Genomic DNA, 27,519 nt, shown 5'->3' with positions numbered 1-27,519 from the left:
ATTGAATTTTTGCAAAGAATTTTATTAATTTTGAAAATAATTAAATTCGCTTGTGATGAATATTGTTATTTATGAAAATAGTTTAATTTTTGCAATGAATTTAATTAAAATTCCTGAATAAAATTGAATTTCAGCGAAGAATATTAATATAATTATAAAGATAATGAAAATATTAACGAAAATTTTTTTTTCAATTTTTTAAAAATAATTGAATTTCTGGAAAGAATTTTATCGTTTTATCAAAAATTTCAGGCAAAATCTTGGAAAATTTTTTTTCACTTGATTTCTGAGCAAAAATAGTGTTAGAAAAAAAATATGAAAAATTTTTTGAATAATTTTCTTATATAGTTGGAAATTCAGGTGCGAATTCCCTTAAATTTAATTTGAATTTGTACTTTTTTTGATTTTTTCAAGTTGTGAGTGTTAATTTTTTTCTAGGAAATTGATAATTAATATTTTTGTTATTCTAGAAAATACTATTAATAATATTTTAATTATTACTGTGTTAATTAATGATTTTTCTAGAGGTCTGCATTTTGTTGGATAAAGCACCTTAAAGTTAGTTAACAATTGCAATTTTATAAACAATAGTTTGCAATATTTTCATGAAGATTCAAAATTTAAAGCTCGAGAAATTGACAAAGTAATTATTTAACAAGTTTTATATGAAATGAGATTTTTGTCGCAAATGAATTTTATAGCTAATTAAAATTCAAAACAAGGATTTGGGAATTATTTATTAAATTCTGAGTTGATAACGTTGAATTAAATAATTTTTTAAAAAGTATATATTGTCTAGAAATTTAATATTATAATAATCAGGTTTATGTCAATAACATTAATTGGATATCACAAAGATAATTTTATAACTATTGATGTTATGATAATCTATTAAAATTATTTCTAAATGAGAAAAATATCCCAGAAATATTTGAGTATATAATTACTATACTGTAACGAGTACTACAAAAAAGCAATAAAATGACTGCATTAAGCTTGTAAAGTTAAAAATCTAAATAATTGGAAACAAGTTTTGATTTTAATCTACAATTAAAAGAAAAAAAAATGAATAACATAAAATGACGTTTGTAGAACATATTAACTTGAGAAGCTGGAAAAATAATTATTATCAAATGAAATACACAATTTACGTTCCGCGACGTAAATTATAATTAACAAATATAGTAACTTACATTGTATTATGATCGTTACTCTAAAAAATCACCTCACACGTAATATACAAAAAGTAATTTATCGTGTCAGTAATTTTTGAAAAGCTTTCTGACATTTTTCTTTTTTTTTAAACTCATAACTGATCTTGCCTAAAAAGTCTTTTTATAATTTAATATCATTCAGTGGTTGATGTTTCCATTTTAGATTCTTGATGATCAAGTTGATCAAGTTCTTCACTGTCGTTGACAATTTTTGAAGGACTAACTTTTTTTTCGTTAATATCTAGATTTGTTTCTTCACTTTTCCGAGTGTCTTTCTCTTCGTTTGATTCATCCAAGATCATTATACAATCATCTTCTGATTCTGCTTCTGTGTTTTTTCTTTTCTCGTTACTTTCCTCCTTTTCTGAATTCTCCACCTTTGTTTCTTTCTTTTCTGAACTCTCCACCTTTGTTTCTTTCTTTTCTGAACTCTCCACCTTTGTTTCTTCCTTGTTTTGTAATTTTTCATCCTGTTCGGTAGTGTTTTCCTCCTTTTTCTCATCATCATCTAATATTATAATGTCATCGTCCATTTTCTTTGTGGTGGTTGCATTATTTGCATTATCGCCGACCATAAACTTGTTGAGTAAACTCATTCGTGGAGATTTGGGAAACTTTTCACCTCTGCCAACGGAAATCAATGCGACTCGTTTTTTATTTACGTTCGGTGTTGATTTTGTTGCTGGTACCTCCGACAGTTGTTTCTTCATTTCTTCCTGAGTGAACTTCTTGGTAAACTGAGTAATTAGTGGAACGCTCTTTTTCTCTTTCTCCCTTTCCTTGTCGTCTTTTTCAATTTTTTCCTGGAGATCAGCAGCCACTTCGATTCGTTTCTTAGGCGTTAAAATATAATTCCATCGATTCGGCAAACTACAATCTTCGGAGTTTAAATATTTTTTACGTACATCCTCGTTGACGAACCAACAATTCTTCTGATGCATTGGACCCTCCTCGGGACACGCTGTCCATCTCGCAATTTCGCGAATTTTTTTTGAGAGACTTACTTTAGAGACGCGAAGATCATTCTTCTTTGTCCAGAAGCACATGAATTCTTTAATGAGAAATCCTCGACCATTGACGTTTCCATGCACTAGACGAATTAAATCGGGTACTGCTTCCTCGGGAACGCGGGTCTTTTTAGCACCAGGACCTGAATTCATTCTTCCAGACGGTGTTCCGCATTCACTTCCATTTAGACTCTCATTATCGGGTGACGATTGCAAATTTATTGGTATTTCATTGGTCCAAATTTCACGATCTTTCAGCAATTGTAGAACTTGAGAGTGAACTGGAAAATTAATAAAATATTTTGCATTAATAAATATGATTCGTTAGCCAAAACAAAAGTTAATTTAAAAATTTGAAGTTGACTTCAAACTTTTATATTTTTTTAATTATAAGAAATCTATATGGGTGATTCTCCTGAAAGGGACCCTTTTTTGGTTGAATTTCCAAAAAATCAAATTATTCTTTTTTTGTTACTTTTCTTTCATAAATAAGTTTAGAAAATGTTTAAAGATAAAAATATAAGTTGCGCAAAATTAATTTTCAGAAATAAGACCTCCAGGAACATTTTACTATCATGTGTTCTAGAGGTTAAGTATAATTAATTATAACTTTTAAATTAATTATTTTGTAAAAAAAACTCGGTAGGAATATTTTTTTTAAATAATAAATTGTTATGTTTTAATTTATTGCACTTTTTGATTGTATATTTTATTTTTATTAAATTAATAATTTAATTTGAGGGTTAAATATTTCAAAACAATGATTAAAAAATTAAAAACAAAAGAAAACGGCTATCAAATATAAAAAAGGCTTCGGAGATGAATTGATAATTTAATGAAAAAATTCTCATTTTTTCTAATTTTAAAAATATTACAATTTTTTAAACAATATTTTTAGTTTTAATCATCAAATATTTTCACATCGATTACATATTATGTTTAAAACGTTAAAAAATATGATGTTATTATATAGAAAATGAGGCTTCGGAGATGAATTTAATTTTTACTCTCATTGATAATACTATTTTAATTAATAATTTAAATAACTTTTTTTACCTTATTTTAAACAAATGTAAGTAAAAAATAATCCTTATATTCTGAACTTTAATTTGATATATATCATAAATATGTTGAAATTGTTTAAATACGTTAAAATATAATTATAAAATATACATTCTGTTTAACCAAAATTCGATGAGAAAATTAAATATGTTTTTTAAATAGGAAGAAATTTAAATATAAGCAATAGAAGATTATATAAAGATAGATAAATCTTCGTAGATTATAAATAAATTTTTCAAAAAATTTAAACTTGATAAAATATTAATGAAAAATTAATTTAAATAATGAACCTCATGTTGGAGACACGTGAAGTGGTCCCTTTCAGGAGAATCACCCATATAAGTTTCAAATTCACAAACAGTTAATATGTACTTTATAATAATCGTATGTTTCCTTTTTCATTAGCAAAAATTCAAATTTTCGAAGATTTTAATTTGAAACCTTTTCAAAATTCAATTATAATCAAAAATTTTAAGAGAAATTCATTTTTTACTTAATTTTTGTTAAAAAATTCTTTGAGAATTCAATTATTTAAATACAAAAATACATAATTTATTAAATAATTTAATACTTCTTAGAATTGAATTTTTATGAAGTATTTTATAAATTTTTTTTAAATAATTGAATTCTTTCAGTGAATTTAAAAAAAAATTTAATAATAAGTGCAATTTTCTATCATTTTATTTAAAATTGTATAAAAAATAATTAAAATTTTGCGATAAGTTTTGTTATTTATGAAAATAATTGAATTCTTGCAACAAACTTTTTTAAAGAATTTAATTCCTGTGAAGAATTTTATTTATGAAAATAATTGAATTCCGGAGAAAAATATTATTATTTATGAAAATAATAAAATTCTTATGAAGAATTTTATTCTTTTTTTAAATAATTGAATTTCTCAGAATTTTTTTAAACTTTTTGAAAATAATTAAATTTTTTCGAGAAATTCCATTAAAAAATTAAAAATATAATATAAATCTGACGAAGAATTTTATAAAATTCGTTTGAAAATAATTTAATTCCTGTGAAAAATTTTATTTTTGAAAATAATTTATTTCTTGGGAAAAATTTGTATTCAAATATTTTTTAATAATTGAATTCCCATTTAAAAAAAAGTTATTTGTCAAAATAATTAATTTCTTCTGAAGAATTTTATTCAAATTTTCTCAAAAAATTGAATTTCTCGGAATTTTTTAAAACTTTTTTAAAATAATTAAATTCCTTTGAAAAATTTCATTAAAAAATTGAAAATTATTAAATTATTAAATTCTTTGGACGAATTTTAATAAAAATTTTAAGAATAATTACATTTTTCGAGGAATTCGATTAAAATTGCATTAAAAATAATTTTAATTCTGCAACGAGTTTTATTATTTATATGAGAATACTTGAATTCCTAAAAGAATTTTATTATTTACTAAAATAGTTTTATTATTTATGAAAATAATTGAATGTTTCTGTATAATTTTATTCAAATTTTTTTTTAATAATGGAATTCTTTTGGAAAATTTTATTAAAATAGTAGATATTGAAAATCATTGAATTTGAGAAATTTTTTGAAAATAATTTAAATTTTGCGAAGAATTTAATTAAAATTTTAGAAAATAATTAAATTTCAGAGAAGAATTTTATTATTTATAAAGATTATTGAAATTTTGAAGAGAATTTTTTTTAATTTTTTAACACAATTGAATTTTTTCGAAGAATGTTATTACTTTTGAAAATAATTGAATTTTTCTGCTATTATTTGTAATTTCTCTAAAATTATTCTAATTATATCGTACAATTTACGAACTTTTCGTCCTTTTTCAATTAAATTATGGACTTTACGGACCATTTTAAAAAAAAGATGACTTTTAAGGACTTGAAACAAATTACGGGATTTAAGGACCTAGTTCGAGCCCTAGATTTATTAAAATAAAATTTTTAATTAAAAATATGCCACAAAAATTTAATTAATTTAAAAAAGAATACTTCAGTTTTACATTAAAAACATTATTCGCTTGTTTGAAAATTCGCTCAAACATTCGAAAAATGTTAAATTAATATATTCTTGTATGGAATTTGTGCAATTTGCTATAGAAAATAAGGCAGGAGAAAATATTGTAAATAATGGCGAAAGTTTTAAATATTTGTTTTACAATTAAATATGATAAATAAAAAAGCTTAGAAAAAGTTGACTAATAAAGTAATTTTCTTTCTTTTTGTAGTCACTAAGATAGATCCCCCATGAAACATATTTGCAACACTGGTTGCATACTTCGAGGGGCACACGATTTATCGGTTTAAAAACAAAACTCAATGTTTTGAATTAAACATTAGATTATTACAGAGTTATTTATTATAGTTTGCATTTTATTTCTTGTGTGAAAGAAATTTGTTTAAAAATTTAAAAATCTAAGAACAAAAAAAATGTTGCTGGTAAATATCTGCTACTGTTACACGCAGCGTTATCAAGGGAGACGAAAGTTTTCCTCTTCATTCTCTGTCGGTAGAACTTTTTCCCGAAAAATATTACCTAACTTTGATAAATTAGAAATATTTTTATAAATTCTATATCAGGAAATATTTTCTGATAATTTAATAATTAGATTATATTTTATAGAAAAATTTCAAAATTTTTATTAAAATTTTGTTTAAATAATTGAATTTTTTTCTAAAATTTTATTAAAATAGTAGATATTAAAAATAATTGAAATGAGGAAAATTTTGGAAAATAATTGAATTTCGGAGAAGAGTTTTATTATGTATAAAAATAATTGAAATTTTGAAGAGAATTTTAAAAAATTTTTGAACATAATTGAATTTCTGCGAAGAAGTTTATTACTTTAACAAATAATTGAATTTCTTTAATCAGGTGTAACTTTTCCAAAATTCAATTATTTATTTTTTTAAATTAATTAAATGTATATTAAAAAATTTAACATAATTTCAGAAGATCTTGAATTATTATAATTTTCCAAAAATTCAAGTTTTTAAAATTTCTAATTAAATTAATTGAAAATTGAAATTTTATAAAATTTCAAATGAAAACATTTTGAAGTTTATCTATTATTTATGAAAATTGTATAAAAAAAATTAAAATAGAAATAAATAAACGTTAAAAAGTACTTACTATTTGAAGCGTACGTATTATCAGAATTTTGCCATATACAACCAATAACTTTAGGCTTAAGTTTAGCAGTTTTTGTATTTCTTTCCGCCTCAAATTGTTCGCCTAAAATTTTCAGTTTGAATTTCTGTGTTTCCGGATTCTGAAATATAATGAAAAAAGAATTGAAAAATTTTCTCCATTATTTAACAAAATTATGAATAATACTCAATTGATGAACTTACCATATCCTCGTCATCCTCTGCCTGTGCCTCTTCTTCTGACAAATATCTAAAAAAAATATGAGATATTTTACAATATTATAGAATACGAGTTAGAAAAAAAATGTGCATTGTTTGTGAAAAAAAACGAACCCATGAGGCACCATAAATTCATTATCGACATCATATTCATTATCGTCAGGATTTTCTTCATCTTTTTCGTCGTCAGAACCGTGAAGAGATTCTCCAGGTTCCTCTTCTTCCCACTCTTCATCGGAATCAACTTCATAGTCAAACCATTTCTGCAAATTAAAAAGAAAGAAACAATTGATTTAATAAAATTCCAATAAACTTATGTTCTAACTTTATTTTCTAATGAATTATATTTTTCTCATAAAAATATATTTTTCAAAATTAATTTTGAAAAATTGCCATAGTACCTAGAAAAATAAAAAATTAGTAAAAAGAATAGAAAATTTGAATTTATTTTTAAGATCTGTTCGAAGAATAAAATTAAAAATGTTTGTTTTTCAATTAGCAAGGTGTAGAGGTAAAATGTAAAAAAATATTTCGATTTGCATAAATTTTGTGAGTTTCTTTAGACAGTAAAAAATGAGAAATGTAAAAGAAAAAAATTATGCGAATATTATGAGATATTTAGTGTTTTTTTTTTGAAAACTAAAAGCTCACGTCTGCCAAGCAGTGTGCTTTTTTTTATCTAATTGGAATGTCAGTTGTGATCATAAATGGAGTCGAACATGAATAAGCAGGACGTCGGTATCAGAGCCACTTCCTTGACGTCTGATATCTGCTTGTGCTCCAAGTTGCACGTGTTTGACGATTCTCTCGTTAGTCACGAAACAATAGTCGAAGACTTTATAATATGTCTTAAAGCAGTTCAACTCAAACTCGTATGACACGCGATGCAGCAAACATCTTTCTTAAAATTATAATTTGACATTCGTGCGACACTGAACAAACAAACAAACAATCTCGAGAAACATGAAAACATTCATGTCGTGGGCAACTAGAAATTTCAAAAATACCCAAAGATGATGAAATTTAAAAGTAAAAAAAAAAAATTATCCGATTGTCAAGTTTTACAATCAATTTCTTCTAATATCTTCAATTTCAACGAATACACTTAAAAATTATCAGATTTTTTTTTAACAAAATTGAAAATGTAGAGAAAAATAAAATTTTCTGTGGAAAGTGCAAAAAGAGAAAAAGTGACAGTGTGATTTAAATTTTTAAAATTTTCCATTAAAAAACCATATGAGGAAAAATTTTACAATATAAATATTTCGGAGCAAAAGCAGATTTTCAAAGGAATATACAGTAAGTGATTTTTAAATCATATCTTTAAACAATAAAAAGTAAATTGGTTTCATGTAAATAAATGATTGTAAATAAAAATTGTCTATGTAAAAAAAATTCCCCTCTTTTTCTCAAAATTATTTTTTCTAATTAAATTACAATTTAATTTGATAATTAATTAATTACTTAATTAAGTAATAATTTATGCAAATTAAAATTTTTTTCAATTTTTATATTATTAAATGGGAATTCATAACATGCATAACGATTATTTTCTCCTGATTATTAAAAAAAAAAAAGAAAACAATGATTCCAGGGGATGTAATAATATGATTAGCGTTTGTTATCATTGTCAAGTTTCCAGTCTTTTTAATGACCATGAAATAAGCGACTTTCTATATCGCAAGAGACAAGATTAGATTCGTCCTGCTTGAAACATCCGAGTCAGTGGTCAATGCACAGAATCCAACGATAAAAATTAATTTTATCCTGCAAAACACGACTAATTTTAAACTCACATTATTTTTGCAATAATAAGAAATTGCATTTTGATAATTTTTTTTATTACTTTTGCATTTAAACATTTTTTTTTAATATTTTGATAAAACTCTTATTAAAATTGTCAATTTGGTGAAAATTCAAGAGCAACACTGATTTTAATTATAAAATATCGTTAAGATTGGACATTATACTGAACAAAATAATCTAATTAATTAATAATTAATGTATTGAAAACCATCGAATTGTTGCAAAGAATTTTATTAAAAAATTTGATAATAATAGAATTCCTTCGAAGAATTTTATTATTTAGGAAAATAATTGAATTTCATGAAAAATTTCTTTAAAGTTTTTAAATTATGTAATCGTGTTTGTTAATAATTGAAATTGAACATTTAATTATTGAATTTTATTAAAATTTTAGAAAATAATTGATTTCTTTCGTGAAATTGTTTCGAATATAATTGGTTTTTTGCAAAAAATTTTATTATTTTTAAATAAAATTTAATTGTTTCGGAGGATTTATTAAAATTTTAGAAAAGAATTGAATTTTTGCAAAGATTTTAGAACGAATTAAGAAAAAAATTTAATCCTAATGTAAAATTTTTTTGAAAATAATTGAACTTTTGCAAAGATTTTACTATTTAAAAAAATAATTGAATTGTTTCGAAAAATTTAATTAAATTTTAGAAAATAATTGAATTTTCTCGAAATATTTTATAATGAATTAAGAAAACAATTGAATTCTTTGGTGAAATTTTTTTGAAAAGAATTTTTGCAAAAATTTTATAACGAAGAAACAAAATTTAATTCTTTCGTAAAATATTTTTTGAAAATAATTGAACTTTGCAAAGAATTGACTATTTAAAAAAGTAATTGAATTGTCTCGAAGGATTTATACAAATTTTAGAAAATAATTGTATTCGTTCATGAACTTTTATTAAAATTTTGTTTAAAAATATTTTACTATTTTGTAAAAATAATTGAATTCTTAAGTAGAATGTTATTATTTATGAAAATAATTGAATTCTTGCAAAGAATTTTATTAAAATTTTTGAAGTTAATAAATAAGAATATGTAATTAGATAGTAAATTAGTTAATAATTGTATTTTTTAAAGATTGAATCTGAAATTATTCAAAAATTCATATTTGAAAATAAAAAATTTTGTGATTTGCATAATAATAATAAATCGAATATCATTTTGCAGTTTTTATATGAAAAAGATTTTTTTGTAATATATTCATTATTTTTAGAACACAAAATTAACAATTTTTTTTCGCAATGTAGTTAAAACAAAACTGCCAAAGATAATGATTTTAAAAAAATTTGATTTTTTAATTTAAATCGAATTTCTTTGATTTTAATCAAATTTTTTCTGGAGCTTGGTTTTTTAGTAATGATAATAAAAAATTAATTTTATAATTGAAGCAGCAAAGAATAACTACTTTTCTTTTCCTTAAAAAACTATATTTAACCGAACAGTAGAAGGGTAAAGATTTTAATTATCCACAATTTAAACAATTAAAAGTTGCATTTGAATAAAAATTACCATTTTTTGACAATAAGAAATATTTATTAAATTTAAAATTATGTTATGTTATTTTCATTCCAATACAACTTTTCATTGTTTAAAATAAAAATTTAATTCTTTATGCTTTCACTAAATCGAATTTAAAATTTATTAATTTTTTTTTATATAAAATACGAAATTATAACATTGGACCAACTTTTGTAATTAAACTAAAGTTACCAAAGTTTTCATTGATGCAAAAAGTGAAAAAAAAATATTTAAGTCCAAGAAGCAAATAATTTTTGATAAAAAAATGTAATTATTATTTTCATTACATCTTTAACAAATTTTCAATCCAATCGGGGCGGGAAAAACAATAGTTACTGAAAAGTTTAAGCTTTTTGAAAATAAAAATTTGATTTAAATCATAACAACCCTGAGTTAAAATGTATAAATATTGTTTTACAAGAACCTTTGACGTTAATGTTAGTGCCGACACAATTATCTTTCGAATAAAGTACCATTTAACATCAAAACCCTCCCTAAAAATCATCAAAGTGCCACGAAATACCAAAAACAGATGCAATCCACTTAAAATGACAAATGATGCATCCTTGGCTTCTATCAACATTTAGTTTATGAAAAAAAACTATTTTCATTACGATAGAATTTGCTTAATTACTATCATTACCTTAATAATAATTATTTTTATTTCAAATCTTTTTCCTTTGAATAAAATAATGAAAAAAAAACTAAACAATTAGTAAAGTAATTAAATAATTTAATACTATCTTTAATTATTTGTGTAATTCTGTATAATTAGTTTAGAATCACTACTTTCACTGTCAATTTTTTTTCAAGTTGTATTAAAATTATCAAAAATTATTATCATACTTTTGGTTTCATGAAAAAATCCAAATATTTTTATTTTATTATTAACATTTTGTTATAGAATGTTATATGAATCAACTGGACCAGTTTAATAAATTGTATTTTAACAAAAAGCAATAATCTTTTTTTCACAGTCATGTCAGTGTGTCAATTACTATCAATTACTGACAATTACATCATTGTCTATTATTACTATTTTTTGCATTTTAAATTTCTTTTGAATTTAAAATTTAAAGTATTAAATATTTTTAATTGTACAAAACTTTTTGACAAGAATATTAATGTCGAAAAATGATTATCATCTGTGTAAAGTGCAGTAATTAATTATCAGCTTTACGAAAAAAGTTCCAGAATGCCTTATAAAACATACTACATAGAAACAGATGCAATCAACTTAAAATGACGTATGGGCAAGATATACATTGTAATGTCCAAATGTAAATGAGAGAAAAACAGATAAAACTTGTGTGTGAAAATTTTCAATAGAAAGAATTATCTTTTCGATAGTTTTGCTTCTGATATAGAAACATTTTACAATAATTACAATAAAAAAAAAACGTTGCGATTGAAATATTTTCCATATTTTTTTTAGATATTTTAAAAATAATTCCTAAAGGAATACAAAACAGGTGTGTGATTTTTAATTTTATTTTATTTTATGAAAGTAAATCGAACAATTGAACGAATCTATGAAATTTAATAAATTTTTTATAATTTAAATAATATGACAATAACAATTTTTATTATTAGTATTATCATAAATTATTATGAATAATTAATTAATTAATTTTCATTTTTTAATTATCGTTTTCACAGTGAAGCTGTAGCTGTTTATTTAATTTTAATTAATAAAAATGGCTAACTAATTTTATGCAGATAATTCGATAAAATAAAAATAAGCGAAAACTTTTTATGGAGATTGAATAAGTTTTTTAAAATACTCTCTGTATGGCAACTTTTAAAATAATTAAATTTAAGATATATTTAAATTTTATTGAATAAGCGTTGATAAATATCTATTAATAAAACTAGTGATTAATTTACTTTTTTCACTTGTTCAATGTCTACATAGAGATATAGCAGGGAATTTTGGAGGTATTCAGCGATTACTCAGAGTTGATTAGTTGACCTAATCAGCATTGCACTAAGAGGAGCAGAACTAATCTCAATAGGGCATAAAACAGTCATTACAGATGGCCCATCGTGTGACAACACGTAAATAAAAAATAACGTGCTACTCCAAACTTACGTTAAAAATTTTAAGATAAGAAACATTTCATCATTTTTAACAATGAAACTTTCAATATATTTTTAAAATCAATTCAAATTTTTATTAAAATTAAAAAAAATTAAATAGACCTAACACATTTAATATCAAATATTTCTAAATCAGAAACAGTAAAATAATTATATTCTCTAAAATGCATAAAAATTCATTTTTCAGAATCTATAGCAATTGAAAATTTTTTTTATATTAATAATCGTTGCGGCAATCGGTTAATTAATAAAATTCTTATTAAATGCTTTGCAAATTAAAAAATACCAAAAATTAATTAAGCAAATTGTTTTCAATTAAAAATATTTCTTTTATTATAAAGAAATTTATCCACAAATTTTTCAAAATAAATTTTTTGCAAAAAATTTAATTAACATCTTTAAAAATAAATTAATTCTTGAGAGAAATTTAATTAAAATAATATTAAAAATACTTAAATTCTTATAGTTTTATCAAAATTTTTGAAAATAATTAAATTTCTGCGAAAAATGTTATAATTAACTGCGAAAATTTTTATTATTTAGGAAAAGAATTAAATTTGTTTAAAGTATTTAATTACATTTTTTTCTTATAAAGAATTATATTAAAATGTTTCAAAATAATTCAATTTCTGCCGAGGAATTTTTTTAAAATTCTTTAAAATAATTAAATTCCTGGGAACAATTTTATAATTTATGAAAATAATTAAAATCTAGCTAAGAATTTTATTAAAATTTTCGAATTTAAATAAAACAAAATTCTTCAGAAGAATTTTATAAAAATTCTTTAAAATAATTAAATTTCTGCGAAAAATTTGATTTTGAAATTTTGCTAAGAATTTTATTAAAATTTTCAAAAATAATTAAATTTTTCCAGCAATTTAAATAATTTAATTCTCATAAATAATTTTATCAAAATTATTCAAAATAATTGAATTTCAGTGAAGAAATTTATTAAATTTCTTTAAAATAATTAAATTCCTGCGATAAAATAACTAGAATATAACTAGAAAGCAAAAAATATAATTAAATGATTTGTATATTGAAAAAGAAAATTATCTTTATATTCAATATCCTGCTTCTATAAATCGTAAAATAAAGCTCATAGTTTGCGTGCGCTTATGAGGTTGATAAAAAAAAATCGAGATCCACGTGCTGATGATCAAAGTCACGAGCTAATTAGAAAAAATGTTAAATGCTTAGTCTAAGAAGAATTTTTTTTTCTCTCGAAGTCCATCGATTAGAAACAAAACTTTAAATATTAATAAGTTTTTAAATAATATTCCTTTTTTTTAAGTCAAAAAAATAAAAGTTCAATTTATTATAAAAGTGGTGGAAAATTCATTAAATGTCATTTTATAAAAATGTGAACTTTGAAATTACAAGTTTCCGTAATAATAATAATTCACTATACAGCAAACACTAACGATTGAAATATTTTGCGATACTCAGATTTCATAAAAGAAATTATCATACATTGTTACAATCAAAGTCATAATTCTCTTCGTAATTCTCATTAATAAATGCAGATTAAAAATATCATTGAATAATAATCTTAAGAACTCTCTCTTTTAGCGTATATTTCCAAAATTCGTCAAATAACAAACAACATTTTTTTTAAAGTGATTATCAAATATTCAATTAATTTTAAAATGAAAAAAAAATTATTCTTATAAAAAATAGAAAACAGAAGTTATAGCAGGGCTCGAACCAGTGAAAGTATTTAAAAATACGGACTTTACGGACCAAAAATAAAAAACTATGGACCATTCACTAAAATTCTACTTTAGATCAATATTGTTTTTGATAATTTCCAAAAAAGGTTATTTGGCAATTTTCAAATCCATTTGTTTACAATATTCAATTTTACGAAATTTCAATTAATCCTAAATTCTTCAATTAAATGAATATTAGAAATTAAAACTTCAAATAATGAAAAAAATATCAATTAAACATTTTCAAAAAAATTAATTTCAAAAAATTCACGCTATATTGCTTTTAATATTCAAATATAATCTAAAATTTATTTTTAAATCAATTTTTAATAGAAAATTCTACGAGAATTCCATTATTTAAATACAAAAGTAAATAATTTATTGAATAATTAAATGTTTCTCAAAATTTAATTCTCATTAAGCATTTTATCAACAAATTTTTAAATAATTGAATTCTTTTGTCGAATTTTATTAAAACTTGCATGAAAATAATTACTTTTTTCAAGGAATTCCATCAAAATTGTATAAAAAATAATTGAAATTCTGCGATGCATTTCATTATTAGTAAAAATAATTGAATCCTTAACAAGAATTTTATTCCTTTTGAAAATAATTGAATTTCTGCATATTATTTGTAACCTCTACAAAATTAAATTTTTTTCTAGTGTTTGTAACACTTTCAGTTAAAATTTTAGATTATAATTAAATATTTAAAGCATTAAAGCGTGAATTTTGAAAAAAGTTCTTTGTGAATTTTCAAATTGTTTACAATTCAATTTTACAAAATTTCAATGATTCTGAAATTCTTCAATTAAATATATATTCAAAAATAAAAACTGGAAATAATTTTTAAAATAATTCCATTAAACTTCTGCAACAGAATTTAATTCTACAGAATTGTTTGTTAAAAATATGAAAATTTTAGAATTTCAATGATTTTAATTTGAAACCTTTTCAAAATTCAATTATTTCTAAAAATCCACGTTATAATGCTTTTAATATTTAATTATAATCTAAAATTTTAACTGAAATTCATTTTTAAAACAATTTTTATTAGAAAATTCTACTACAATTCAATTATTTAAATACAAAAATAAATAATTTATTGAATAATTGAATGTTTCTTAAAATTGAATTTTTTCGTCCAGTTTTAATAAAATTTTTAAGAATAATTTTACATTTTTCGAGGAACGTGATTCAAATTGTATTAAAAATAATTGAAATTCTGCAATGAGTTTTATTATTTATGAAAATAATTGAATTCGTAAAAGAATTTTATTATTTACGAAAATAATTGAATTCCTGTAAAAATTTTATTATTTATGAAAATAATTGAATTATTGCGAAGAAATTTATAAAAAATTTGTAAATAATTGAATTCCTGTAAAATTTTTTTATTATTTTCGAAAATAATTGAATGTTTGCGTAGAATTTTATTCAATTTTTTTTTAATAATGGAATTCTTTTGAAAAATTTTATTAAAATAGTAAATATTGAAAACCATTGAATTTGAGAAAACTTTTAAAAATAATTGAAATTTTGGCAAGAATTTTATTAAAATTTTGGAAAATAATTGAATTTCAGAGAAGAATTTTATTATTTATAAAAATAATTGAAATTTTGACGAGAATTTAAAAAAATTTTTCCAACAGAATTGAATTTCTGAGAGAGAATTTTATCACTTTTGAAAATAATTGAATTTTTCTACAATCATTTATAATTTCTTTAAAATTTTTTCAAATTATATCGAACAATTTACGAACTTTTCGTCCTTTTTCAATCAAATTACTGACTTTACAGACCATTAAAAAAAACTGACTTTTACGGACTTGAAGCAAATTTACGGACCTAGTTCGAGCCCTGCAGTTATAGGGTAAACTTTGAAAACTCCTTGATTTTTATTAATTGATTAAATAAAATAAAAAATGTAGTGTAAATTTTTTTTTTCTCGAACCATTCTAATCATTGGGGGGAACTTTGAATATATAGAAGGCAGAAGCTTAGAGAAAAAAAAATGACAGATGTCAAATTAATGACTATCTGCCTGTTAATGAGAATCGGATGCAGGAGAGATGGGCATTATCGAGAAATTGTGCCTCGTAAATATTGCAAATTAATTCTCCAATTAGCAGACTTGGAGAGACGATGGTACCACGCGTCTGGAGTCTCATGGTCCCCGTGATCTGGGATCAGCCTGGACGTTATTCTGGTCCCAGGGGAGACCATGGTGACGGTACCGGGTGGCACAAACACCGATATCACAAATCTCGAAGCGACATCGTCTCTCCTTGGATTCCGGTGACGAACCCTCCAGTTTTGAAACGACCCTCGAGCGAGATGGTATCCACACTCATTTTTCGGTACCAATCCATTTAACGCGTGCCATCAACTCAACTAATCAAAACACAACACACAATAATTCGTCTACTCAAAAGAAATTCTCAATTTCGTTCAAATGAAAATTATCGAATTTCAAAATAAATATTTATTTTTTTCAATTTAATTTCTTCTCAATCTTGAGTTTAAGTGTTTGGTGATATTCTTGTAAAATTGGGAATATAGAACTATTTTTAAAAATGATCGAGGACAGTTCAACCTTTAATGTAAGTAAAATAGAAAAACTGTCCCTAAAATTCCCGAACTTTTTAAAAATGTATTTTTTCTATAATAATTATTTTAAATAAATGAACTCCAAGCGAAGCAATAATGCGAAAAATTCAATTAACCGATCAATTGTCTAATGCCAAATAAATATTTACTTGAATCAAATAATTTTTATTTAAATCAATTAAATGTTATTTGCTTCAAATACTGGAATTATTGCTTCAAATGATTATTGATTAAAATTTATTTGATTTAAATAAAAATTATTTGTTTCAAGTAAATATTTATTCGATAATAAAACAAGTATTCGGTTATTTGAATAAAATTAAATTTTTATCAGTGTAATTAATTGTTTATACAGAGTAATAAGTTATTTTAAGTGAAATATTGTTTCGAAATTAACATTTTCCCGTGATTATAATTCATTGGCACGATTTCGGTAAGCGAAGAAAATTCAATCGTGAATGTCATGAAATATCAGAAAGGTCGACAACGTGGCAGCAATGACTTTGTTTCGTCGTGATTAAAAGGCGCGTAATTTATTACGATTAATTTTTACCACATACGGAGAATGTATGTTTAATCGAGTGACGTGCCGATCACACGCTCTTAGTCATTTAAAAACACAAATGTCCATATTTATTTCCGTTAGAAATAATAGAAATGCCAATCGACATATCCTCGAAATTGATAATTTTCTTTTTTCCACTTAATGATTAAAAAAAAAAGAAATAAATAAAGAATACATTTTTTTCACATAAAGACAATTGAAACTAATTGTGTGAAATTATTTTATTATCTACCATTGTATCTGAACTATTTAATAAAATAAAAAATATTTCCAGAATTGTCCATAAGGAATTTTTAAACTATTTTTATTATTTTGATACCAATTTTTCAGATGACAGACGAATTATTGTTTTCGGCTTTGGGATTGGATATGGATGTTCTCAATGAGAAACAATTACAATCACCTACGACGTCTTTTTCCTATGAATATGAGACTTCTTGCAAGACACCACTTAGTGATTATTCAGAATTTACGGAAAATTCTTTTACTCTAATGAATAATGGAATCGAATGTTATACGGATATAACATATTCACCGGAAGTACAATGGAGCGATTGGTCAACGAATACATTCACCTCCTCGAGTAAATATAATTAATATAAATTGTCAAAATTAATCAGGGTTGCCACAAAAAATTAATTTTCTTTTTTCCTGACTTTTCCCTTATTTCCGGACAAAAATAATAATTAGGTACAATTCCCTGACCTGTGGCAACCCTGTTAATTAATTAATTAATTTATTTATTTATTTATATTAATGACATAAATAATAATTGAATTTTTGGGAATATTTTTTCAGATTGTTTCAGTGAATTAAGTGAAATTGACACTGAATTGGATTGGTGTTTAGACAGAGAATGGAATGTGGGTCTTCCTGAAAGAACGCCACTTTGTACTCCAGGATGTGAAGGATTTTTGCATCTTCCATTGCCGAAACCTCAACAACCTTTCCAACATGACGAGCCCTTATTAGTTCTTGGCATTGATCTCAGGACATTGGAGGATTCTTTAGGTTCCACGGAAATAGGTGATTTTAATGAGACTGCATTTTATATTTTCTGAATCAGTGAAAATTTCACTCGTTCAGATTTAGAGCGTTCTCTAAATATAATATTTATGGGGGTAAAATTATTAATCAGAAACAGAACCAGTAAATTCCCTAAGTCATCACCCTAAGCAAAAATAGAAAATTCTCTTTATACTATTAAAAATCTATTTTTCGATTAAAAAAAGGAATGAAATTTTTGTTTTTAAATTATAGATTATAACAATAATCAAATGGAAGAAAACAATCATTTGGTACCCTCGTCTGCCGATGTGGCTTTAGCGACTCACGACTATACGAATCGAAGTTTAACGCAAGCTGCTGACGATCGCTGTTTCCCCTGCACATATCAAGGCTGCGTGAAGGTAATTTCCGGATTTATTCAATTTTTCTCAGTATTCTTTCGAGAGAATCCTTCAATTTATCCAGCAAATCATTGTCTATTCAAATTTGCCTATTTCAATCCAAATTAATTTCGGAATCAATTTTTAAAAAATTGTAATCAAACAAATTTTTAATGAAATTGAATTTCCTCAGAAATAATTGAGATGGAAATAAAGTTTTAAATTTAAAATCATCGATTCGTTTACGAAAGTTTTACAAACTCAATTGAAATAATACAAAAAAAAATACATATACTGAATAGAAAAACTGCTGCAAAGTTAAATTAGAAAATTTTCTGTTCATTTTATGAACACTGCTTTCTCATAAAAAATTACTTTTATAAATATGTATTGAAAGAATTGTATTATTATTATTATTACACTACTAAACTTTAAAAGTATTAATTAAATTCGATTAATTTCGACCATTTTAATAAAATTTTTTTTAAAAAATCATTATTCTTAAAAATTTTAATAAAATTCCTTCAAAAAATTCAATTATATTAAAAAATTCAGATTACATTCTTCGAAACAATTCAATTATTTTTATATGAATTGTAAAATCCTCGGCAAGAAGTAAATTATTTTCATAAATAAGAAAATTCTTCGTAAGAATTAAAATATTTTCATAAATAAGAAAATTCTTCAAAGGAATTCAATTATTTTCATAAAAACTAAAATTCTACAAAGGAATTTAATTACTTTTAAAAATATTATTTTAATTCAATTATTTTCAAGAATTTTAATAAAAATTCTAATATAAAATTCTTCGAAACATTTCAATTTTTTCTATAAATTGTCAAATTCTTGGCAAGAATTCAATTGTTTTTGTAAAAAATAAAATTCTTTTGAGAAATTCAATTATTTTCAATACAATTTTTTGAATAAAATTTTGAATAATATTCCTTCAAAATAATCCAATCATTTTCAAAAATTCAGATAAAATTCTTCGAAACAATTCAATTATTTTTACTATATGAATTGTAAAATCCTCCGCAAAAATTAAATTATTTTTGTAAATAAAAAAATTCTTCTGAGAAATTCAATTATTTTCAATACAATTTTAATAAAATTTCTATTGGAAACAATTCAATTATATTCAAGATAATTTTAATAAAATTTCTCTAACAGGTTCAATTATTTTTAAAAATTGTAATAAAATTTTTCTAAACAATTCAATTGTTCTCAAAAGTTTTTAATAACATTCTTTGTAAATTTAAATATTTCTTTTAAAATTTTTAATTGATATTATTTAAAAAATTACATTATTTTTACGATATTTAATTAAATTCTTCATAAAATTCACTTACATACTTTCAAATTTTCAGTAAAAATTATTTTAAAAAACTCCACTATTTTCAAGAATATTGAAATAAATTCTTAAAAACAATTTAATTATTTTAAGGAATTTTAATAAAAATCTTGTCAAAAATTAAATTTTTTGCAATACAATTTTTTACATATTCTCGAAAGAATTCAATTATTTTCATAAATAATAAAATTCTTCGAAGGAACTTAATTATTTTTAAATCTATCTTTATATTAATAATCGTTGTATTCCGGTAATCTGTTCGCAGTTTGAGGTTTGAATTTTATCAAAAAATTTGAGAATAATTGAATTACATCAAAGAATTTTATTAACATTTTTGAAAATCCTAATTCAATTTTATTGATGAAATCCTTTGAATTTTTTAAAATAAAGGAGTTTCATTAATAATATTAATTGGAAATTTCTTAAGTGATTAAATTTTATGCAGAATGTTTAATAAATTTTTAAAATAATCGTGTTTCTTAATAATAATTAAAATTAAACATTTAATTATTGAATTTTATTAAACTTTTCAAAAAATAATTAAATTCTTCTGAGAATTTTATTAAAATTTTCTAAAATAATTTAATTTATTCAAGGAATTGTATTAAAATATAGAAAATAATTAAATTCTTTCAAAAAATTTCTTTAATTTATTGAATATAATCGATTTTGTTAATAATTGTAATTAATAATTTCTCTATTAAAATTATTGATAGAAAGTTAAACTTTTTAAAACAATTTTATTAGAGTTGTTGTAAATAATTCAATTTTTTAAAAGTTATTATGAAAATAGTATAGTTACAGTATTTTTTTTAAAATAATTGAATTTTTGCAAAGAATTTTACTATTTATGAAAATAATTGAATTGTTTCGAAGAATTTATTAAAGTTTTAGAAAATAATTAAATTTTTGCAAAGAATTTTAATATTTATAAAAATAATTCAATTCATTTGGAAAATTTTATGGCGAATTAGGTAAAAAACTTAATTCTTTCGTGAAATTTTATTAAAATTTTGTTGAGAATAATTGAATTCTTCCGAAGAATGTTATTATTTATAATGAATTTTTTAAATTCTGATTATGAAATTATTCAAAAATTTGTATTTGGAAATAAAAGCGGCTAGAGAATATACACAACATTTTAAAACATAAATTACAATTTTATACAAATCTACAACCTAAGTCCTCTTTTCTAATATGTCAATAACTTTGAAAGTAGAATACTCAAAAATAGATTAAAAGATGCGTTTTAAAAACAGTTTTTTTGAGTAGTTTTAAAACGTGAGAAAACCTAGCTAAACTTGAACAATTGGATTATTCTTACACTGATTTTTTAGTACCCAACAATGAGACCTACAGATAAAAAAGTGTTTGTGATTCTTTAGGTCAGAAAATGTAAAGAAAAATTGAAAAAATTGTTGATAAAACCGCTTCCGAGGAGAAGCAAAATTCATGAAGAACAATCTACTTCAACCAAAGAACTAATTAAATAATCTGAATAAAGCATGAAAATTAAAGTGAAAAACGATTTTTCAGGTTTATGCGAAAGCTTCACATCTAAAAGCACATCTACGAAGACACACTGGTGAGAAGCCATTCGCTTGCACGTGGACCGGATGCGGCTGGCGTTTCAGTCGATCCGACGAATTAGCTAGGCACAGAAGATCGCATTCTGGAGTGAAACCATATCCCTGTGAACTTTGCTCAAAACGATTTGCCCGCAGTGATCATTTGGCGAAACATCGAAAAGTTCATCGAAAAAATTCCTTCGCCATGTTCCAAGGGGGAAGAAATTTTCGCGCATCAAAAATGAATTTACTGCCAGCTAAAAATTAAACAGAAATCATGATAATTGCACTAAGACTACTCAATTTCGCCAAAGAGAGAAGCATTCAGTATACAAATGATAAGAATGCAAGAAAAGTAGTGCCAAATGGAAAAAAACTCTAGTAATCTGTTATATTAGGAATACAATACAAATTGTGTCAAATTCTCTTTTTATTTTCCGTTTTTTTTCGTTGATAAATAAATTAGAAAAAGTATTGTAGACAGTGATAAAATTTTTTAATGCTGCTCATAGTTAACTATAATTTTTAGAAGTAAATAAAGAGAACATGAGGAGCTTTGTGTGGAAAGTGCCTTTTATTTATAAGAATCATAGACATTCTCAAGTGATTCTAAATTAAGGAAATATAAATTAATTAAATGAGATTAAAAATCTATCTACTTTTATAAAAATTTACTAAGCTCTTTGATATTAAAATTTTAATCAATTTCAAAAAATGTTAACGATTTTGAGAAATTTAAATATGTATTATCGTTGGATTTTAATCTTGTTTAAAGTGATTCCATTTGCGGCAGTTAAACTTACAGAAACTATTTTTAAGCAATAATGCGTAAGTCGAAAATTGAAAGCATAATGAATGTTTGTAAATGAAATATCCTTTTGCTTGCGTAAGAAGCAAGAAATTATATATAGTAAATAAAGTCTTTATAATGCCGAATTGAAAATTTTTAAATGTAACTGAATTTTAATTTCAGAGCTCAAAAAAACAAAAAACTAAATAACAATTTTAAAATAAACATAGTTAAACCTAACAATAAAGTATAGTTCAAAATAAATGTATGGTTTCGAAATTCATCTTCACGAATCTCATAAAATAAATTAACTTGCAAAATAATAAATCTGTGGCTATTGAAATTTAGATTTTACTTGACGATTTTTACATTAATGATAAAGGACAAATAAAGATAAAAGAGTTTAAAATTTGAACCAATTAAAATTTTGATCAAAAAACAATTTTGGTTCATCAATTGAAATGAAGATTGCCCAGTGATAAAATCAGTATTCTATATTATAAGAATATTGTTATTCTAACTTCTTCAAAATTATTTTCATCATTTCAATTCAATTTTTAATTTCAAAAATTTCCTAAAATTTTACTTTGGATCAATTATTTTTAGTAATTTTCAAAAAAGTTTTTTGGCAATTTTCAAATCCATTTACAAATTTACAATATTAAATTTTACGAAATTTCAATTATTCGTAAATTCTTCAATTAAATGCATATTAGAAAATAAAAACTTCAAATCATATAAAAAATCAATTAAACCTTTTAAAAAAAATGAATTTCAAAATTCAATTATTTAAAAAAATTTACGCTATATTGCTTTTAATAATCAAATATAATCTAAAATTTTAACTGAAATTTATTTTTAAATCAATGTTTAATAGAAAATACTACGAGAATTCAATTATTTAAATACAAAAATAAATAATTTATTAAATAATTGAATGTTTCTTAAAATTCAATTCCTATAAAGAATTTTATCAAAAAATTTTTAAATAATTGAATTCTGTTGACGAATTTTAATAAAATTTTTAAGAATAATTACATTTTTCGAGGAATTTGATTAAAATTGCTTTAAAAGTAATTGAAATTCTGCAATGAGTTTTATAATTTATGAAAATAATAAAATTCATAAAAGAATTTTATTATTTATCTAAAAATTTTTATTATTTATGAAAATAATTGAATGTTTGCGTAGAATTTTATTCAAATTTTTTTTAATAATAGAATTCTTTTGGAAAATTTTACTAAAATAGCAGATACATTAAAAATCATTGAATTTGAGAAATTTTTAGAAAATAATTGAAATTTTGCCAAGAATTTGATTAAATTTTTGGAAAATCATTGAATTTCTGCTAAGAATTTTATTACTTTTGAAAATAATTGAATTTTTCTGCAATCATTTGTAATTTCTCTAAAATTCTTCAAATTATATCGAACAATTTACGAACTTTTCGTCTTTTTTTAATCAAATTACGGACTTTAGGGGCCATTTTTTTAAAAAACTGACTTTTACGGACTTGAAGCAAATTTAAGGACATTTACGCGATTTACGGACCTAATTCGAACCCTGTAAATAATTTAAACGCACGAAATTCTTCTTAACATTTTTAACATTCTTAAGCTTAAATAAAATTTTTCACATTGTAAGCAAATTTTAATGCAACAATTTAATAATTCTGTATTAGTTTTCAAATTTAAATTAGTATTATCTCGTAAAAAATTTGTGACGTAATGTGAATTCAATAGAAATAAATAAATGAATTTTTTCTGAATAAGAGAATTTCTTTTCTTGGCTAAGAAAGTTTATTATCAAGAAAAGAAAGAAATAGGTAAACATGATTTGACATTTGATCCCTTTTAGACGTGGATTTTCAATTTGAACTTAGTGGGCATTAATTTTCTTCTTTTGATTCATGTTTATTATTTTGCTGTTTTGGATTATTTATTATTCCAATTATGCAGTAGCATTATTTTAGGAATATATTTGCAGTAAATAAATACACTAAAATTCTCTAAAAAAAACTTACCACATCCTTTGTGAATGGTTTTCGAGGGGTGATTAAAGAACTTTTCTTTCTCCAAGTTCCTCGATAGGGAGGTCGTCGATTTTCATTGAACATCAGCAACTTTGCACGATGCTTCTCCACAGCCACATTTCCTCGATCCACAACATTGTAATTTTCCTCCTTGTCATCGCTTTCTGTAAAAATAAAAAAAAAAATTAATTTAGTTATTGAAAAAATTTTAATTGATCTTGATTTCCTTACCTAATATTACAACGTCATCATCGTCTTCTTCCTCTTTTGTCTTCGGTGGCCAAGTTTTACCTGATTTTCTCCTCGGGACTTCTTTATTCTTTATTTCTCCCAAGTACAATTTAGATTTATCCAATGATTGTTTTTCCCAATTTTCGTCAAATTTCTCCCTCTCTTCATTGGTTATAGTTCTTCGGCAAACTGGTGCAATTCTCATATCGGCTTTCACTTCAAATGGCATAAAATTCATTGTCTTTGCCGTAATTTGCTCAGTCTTTGATTCTGCTGGCTTTTTTGTAACAAAGAAACTAACGAAACTTGAAACAGCTTTTTGCTTTTTACGTTCAGCCTCTAGTTTCTCTTCTTCTTTTTTCCGCTTTTCTTCCTCTTTTGCTTCTTCACGTTTTCGTTGATCCTCTTTTCTCGCCTCCTTTTCTCTTTGCTTTTGTCTGAAAAATATTATTTTTCATAATTTATGAATTGTGACTAAATAAAAATAGATATGTGAGTAAAAAAATATTATTTACTCAATTTCCATTTGCTTCTTTAATTCCTTTTCTTCCTTCTCCTTTTTCTTTTGTTCCCTCTCGGCTTTTTCCTTTTCATCCTTCTCTTTCTTTTTTTCGTCCTTTAATCTCTTACGATTTTCTCGTTCCTCGTCTCTTTTCTTTTCTCTTTCCTGTGAAAAATAAAATGCTTATTAAAATGCTTTTGATTTTGAATATAAATATTTTTGAAAAAATTTACCAGTCTTAATTTTTTTCTATCATCTTTTCGCTTTTGCTTCTCCAATTGTTTCTCTAATTGTTTTGGTGTCATTTTCTTTTGTTTCATATCAATGTCCCTTTTTGTGCGAGGTGTTTTTATACCGTCGCTATTTTTTCTCTTCTCCTCGGATTCATCGACATCTGTTTTATTATCCGTCATTTGATCATCATCCGAACTTTCAGTGTCGGATTCGTATTTCGAAACATCCATATCTTGTTCTTGATCAATTTCTTCATCACTTTCCTCTGTATTATCTATATCCACTTTTGTTGTTTCTGTCGGTGAAATTTTTGTATTTTCCGAAGTGATGTCAATTTCGTTGGATTTTTTCGTCTCATCCACTTTCTCGGGAATTTCATCATTACTTGTCAATTTGGGTTTTACATTTTCCTTAAGTGATTCAGACTTATTTTTTGGCGAGTCTTTACTCTCAGTTTTGGTGAGAAAACGTGTAAGCGATCCCAGTTTAACCGCCGATTTCTCATCGGTTTTTTTCGATTTCGGAGTAGTTTTAATGTCTGACGATTCAATGTTGACTGTTTCATTGGCTTCTTTCTCGTTTAATTTTTCACCAGCCTTATCATCGTTCGCTTCGAGATCGATAATTTCCGTTACATTCGATTTTGTCGATTCAAATGAATTTAATTTGTTCGTTGTTTTTAATAATTTGGGACTTTTGCATTCGATGAGAGTTGGAGACGCAAGTTTACGTTTCTTGTTGACGTTTGGTGAATCCGCGGAACTCAACATTTGAAATGATAATCGTGCTGAAAATGATAATTTATCTTATTAAAAGTTGCAAAATTGAAGAATGTGAATCGTTCAACTTAATTCGTTATATTTTTCTATTTAACTAATTTATTGTGTATGATCTAATTCATTCCAAGAAGTCAATTATTTTTTTATACAATTCTAATTAAATTATTTCACAAATTTATTTCCACAAACTTTAATAAAATCGTTCACTGAAGAATTCAATTATATTTGCAAATAATAAAATTTTTCACAGAAATTCAATTATTTTCATAGACAATCAAATTCTTTAGTTGAATTAAATTATTCTGAATATAATTTTTAAAAAAATTCTTGTATTCAATTTTAAGAAATAATCAATTATGTTGTCAATTATTTATTTTTGTACTTAAATAATTCGATTCTCATAGAACTTTTTAATAAGAATTGATTTAACATTAAATTTCAGTTAAAATTTTAGATAATAATTGAATATATTCAATTTTCAGAGAGAAAAATTCACTAATTTAGTGATGAAATTTAATTTTTCGATAGTTACTTTTTGCTACTTTTTTAAAATTATTTTTTTAGTGCAAAGCCTGAAAATTACATCAAATTTCTGTTGGTAATTTTGTAATTATTTTAATGGAAAAAATGAGTCTGAAATCCGCAATTAAACAAAAGCAAAAAAAAAAATAATGAATTAACTGTTCTTTAAAAAGAATTTAATTTCTTAAGAATTTTCGTAAAATTAGAAATATAAATTACCGAAAAAAATTCTTTTTTTTGAAAAAATGGAATTTTTAGAAACATTAATTTATTAAACTTTTTTCTTATTATTATAATTATGTTATCAGTTTTTTTTATATTAAGAAAAAAAATATATTTAATAAAAATTACAGAAATAAATTAATGTAAATACAACTAAACATTGACATAATTAGTTTATGTTTCGTTTGTTAAAATTAATTAAATGAATCAATTAATAAAATAAACAAAAGCATAATTATTGAATTATTGTTTAATTAATAATCACAAATATTACCTTGCTTTAAAGTCTTTTTTTTCGGTACCGCAACCATTTCTATGTCGCATTCCTCAGGTTTAACAGGCTCCTCCATAATTTATTAGTTTACTTTAAATTCAAGGACACCAAGAATATTTAACAAAAATATTGTTCTGAAAAAAAAATAAATTCTTATAATAATTGACTATTTTTATATATTTACAAGAAATAAATAAATATGAAAATAAACCTTTCATAAAGAAGATTCAATGATGAAGACACAAAGAAACTTCGAATGTAATAATGTTTGACGTGTTTAAACTTGACACATAACCTTTAGAGAACTTTATACATATTCACACAAATTTCATTTGTTGTAGAAAGTGCATTTTCATCTAAAAATTGTCGACTAACTTTGACAACAATGTAAAACAATAATAAAACAAAATAATAATGTATTTCAATAAATTAACTAAACTTATCAATGTCACACACCCGGAAGACTAAACTTTATCAAATCCGCGGGAAAACAACTTTTAGAGGGGGAAAACCGATAACAAAATAATATACAGAGAGGAATTTAATCGCGGAAAATTAGATACCAAAAGGACCTCTATGGTCGTTAAAGAGAAGTTTTGAAGCGTGAATTTCGTGAACTGTTTGGAACTGTACGATATCCGCAGTCGATAAAGTCGCTAAGACGAAATT

At 23.4% G+C, this 27,519-nt stretch overlaps 2 protein-coding genes across 3 annotated transcripts; one reads left to right on the top strand and one right to left on the bottom strand.

The window, feature by feature from the left end:
- Window positions 1–789: 789 nt before the first annotated feature.
- On the bottom strand, window positions 790–27,348 carry LOC122509121 (chromatin assembly factor 1 subunit A-B-like). Its single transcript, XM_043622917.1, has 10 exons — window positions 27,062–27,348; window positions 26,851–26,984; window positions 25,053–25,840; window positions 24,833–24,984; window positions 24,318–24,754; window positions 24,078–24,250; window positions 6,749–6,897; window positions 6,620–6,665; window positions 6,399–6,537; window positions 790–2,502 (listed from the first exon to the last, which is right to left on the bottom strand). The coding sequence occupies exons 2-10, from the start codon at window positions 26,924–26,926 to the stop codon at window positions 1,349–1,351; spliced, it is 3,114 nt and encodes a 1,037-aa protein (XP_043478852.1). The 5' UTR covers window positions 26,927–26,984; window positions 27,062–27,348; the 3' UTR covers window positions 790–1,348.
- Window positions 7,414–22,200, top strand: LOC122509122 (transcription factor Sp1-like). 2 transcript variants are annotated; one of them, XM_043622919.1, is made up of 5 exons: window positions 7,414–7,933; window positions 17,288–17,540; window positions 17,756–17,983; window positions 18,218–18,366; window positions 21,233–22,200. In XM_043622919.1, the coding sequence occupies exons 2-5, from the start codon at window positions 17,288–17,290 to the stop codon at window positions 21,530–21,532; spliced, it is 930 nt and encodes a 309-aa protein (XP_043478854.1). In that variant the 5' UTR covers window positions 7,414–7,933; the 3' UTR covers window positions 21,533–22,200. The 2 variants fall into 2 exon arrangements, with proteins under 2 accessions (XP_043478854.1, XP_043478853.1); XM_043622918.1 differs by lacking the exon at window positions 7,414–7,933 and adding an exon at window positions 16,095–16,385.
- Window positions 27,349–27,519: the final 171 nt, after the last annotated feature.

This window comes from Leptopilina heterotoma, unplaced genomic scaffold, assembly GCF_015476425.1.
Source record: "Leptopilina heterotoma isolate Lh14 unplaced genomic scaffold, ASM1547642v1 Lhet_6, whole genome shotgun sequence".
NCBI lineage: Eukaryota > Metazoa > Arthropoda > Insecta > Hymenoptera > Figitidae > Leptopilina > Leptopilina heterotoma.
Note: the sequence above shows the minus strand (reverse complement) of the source record. Positions and strands in the feature narration are given on the sequence as shown.

Bases quoted from the DNA above. Each gene is read 5' to 3' on its own strand.
- LOC122509122 (XM_043622918.1), top strand. From the start codon at position 16,359: ATGATCGAGGACAGTTCAACCTTTAAT. The intron at 16,386-17,287 runs GTAAGTAAAATA...CCAATTTTTCAG, and splicing joins AGGACAGTTCAACCTTTAAT to ATGACAGACGAATTATTGTT. The intron at 17,541-17,755 runs GTAAATATAATT...ATATTTTTTCAG, and splicing joins GAATACATTCACCTCCTCGA to ATTGTTTCAGTGAATTAAGT.
- LOC122509121 (XM_043622917.1), bottom strand. From the start codon at position 26,926: ATGGAGGAGCCTGTTAAACCTGAGGAATGCGACATAGAAATGGTTGCG. The intron at 24,251-24,317 runs GTAAGGAAATCA...TTATTTTTACAG, and splicing joins TGATGACGTTGTAATATTAG to AAAGCGATGACAAGGAGGAA. The intron at 6,898-24,077 runs GTAAGTTTTTTT...TTTAATTTGCAG, and splicing joins AACCATTCACAAAGGATGTG to AAATGGTTTGACTATGAAGT.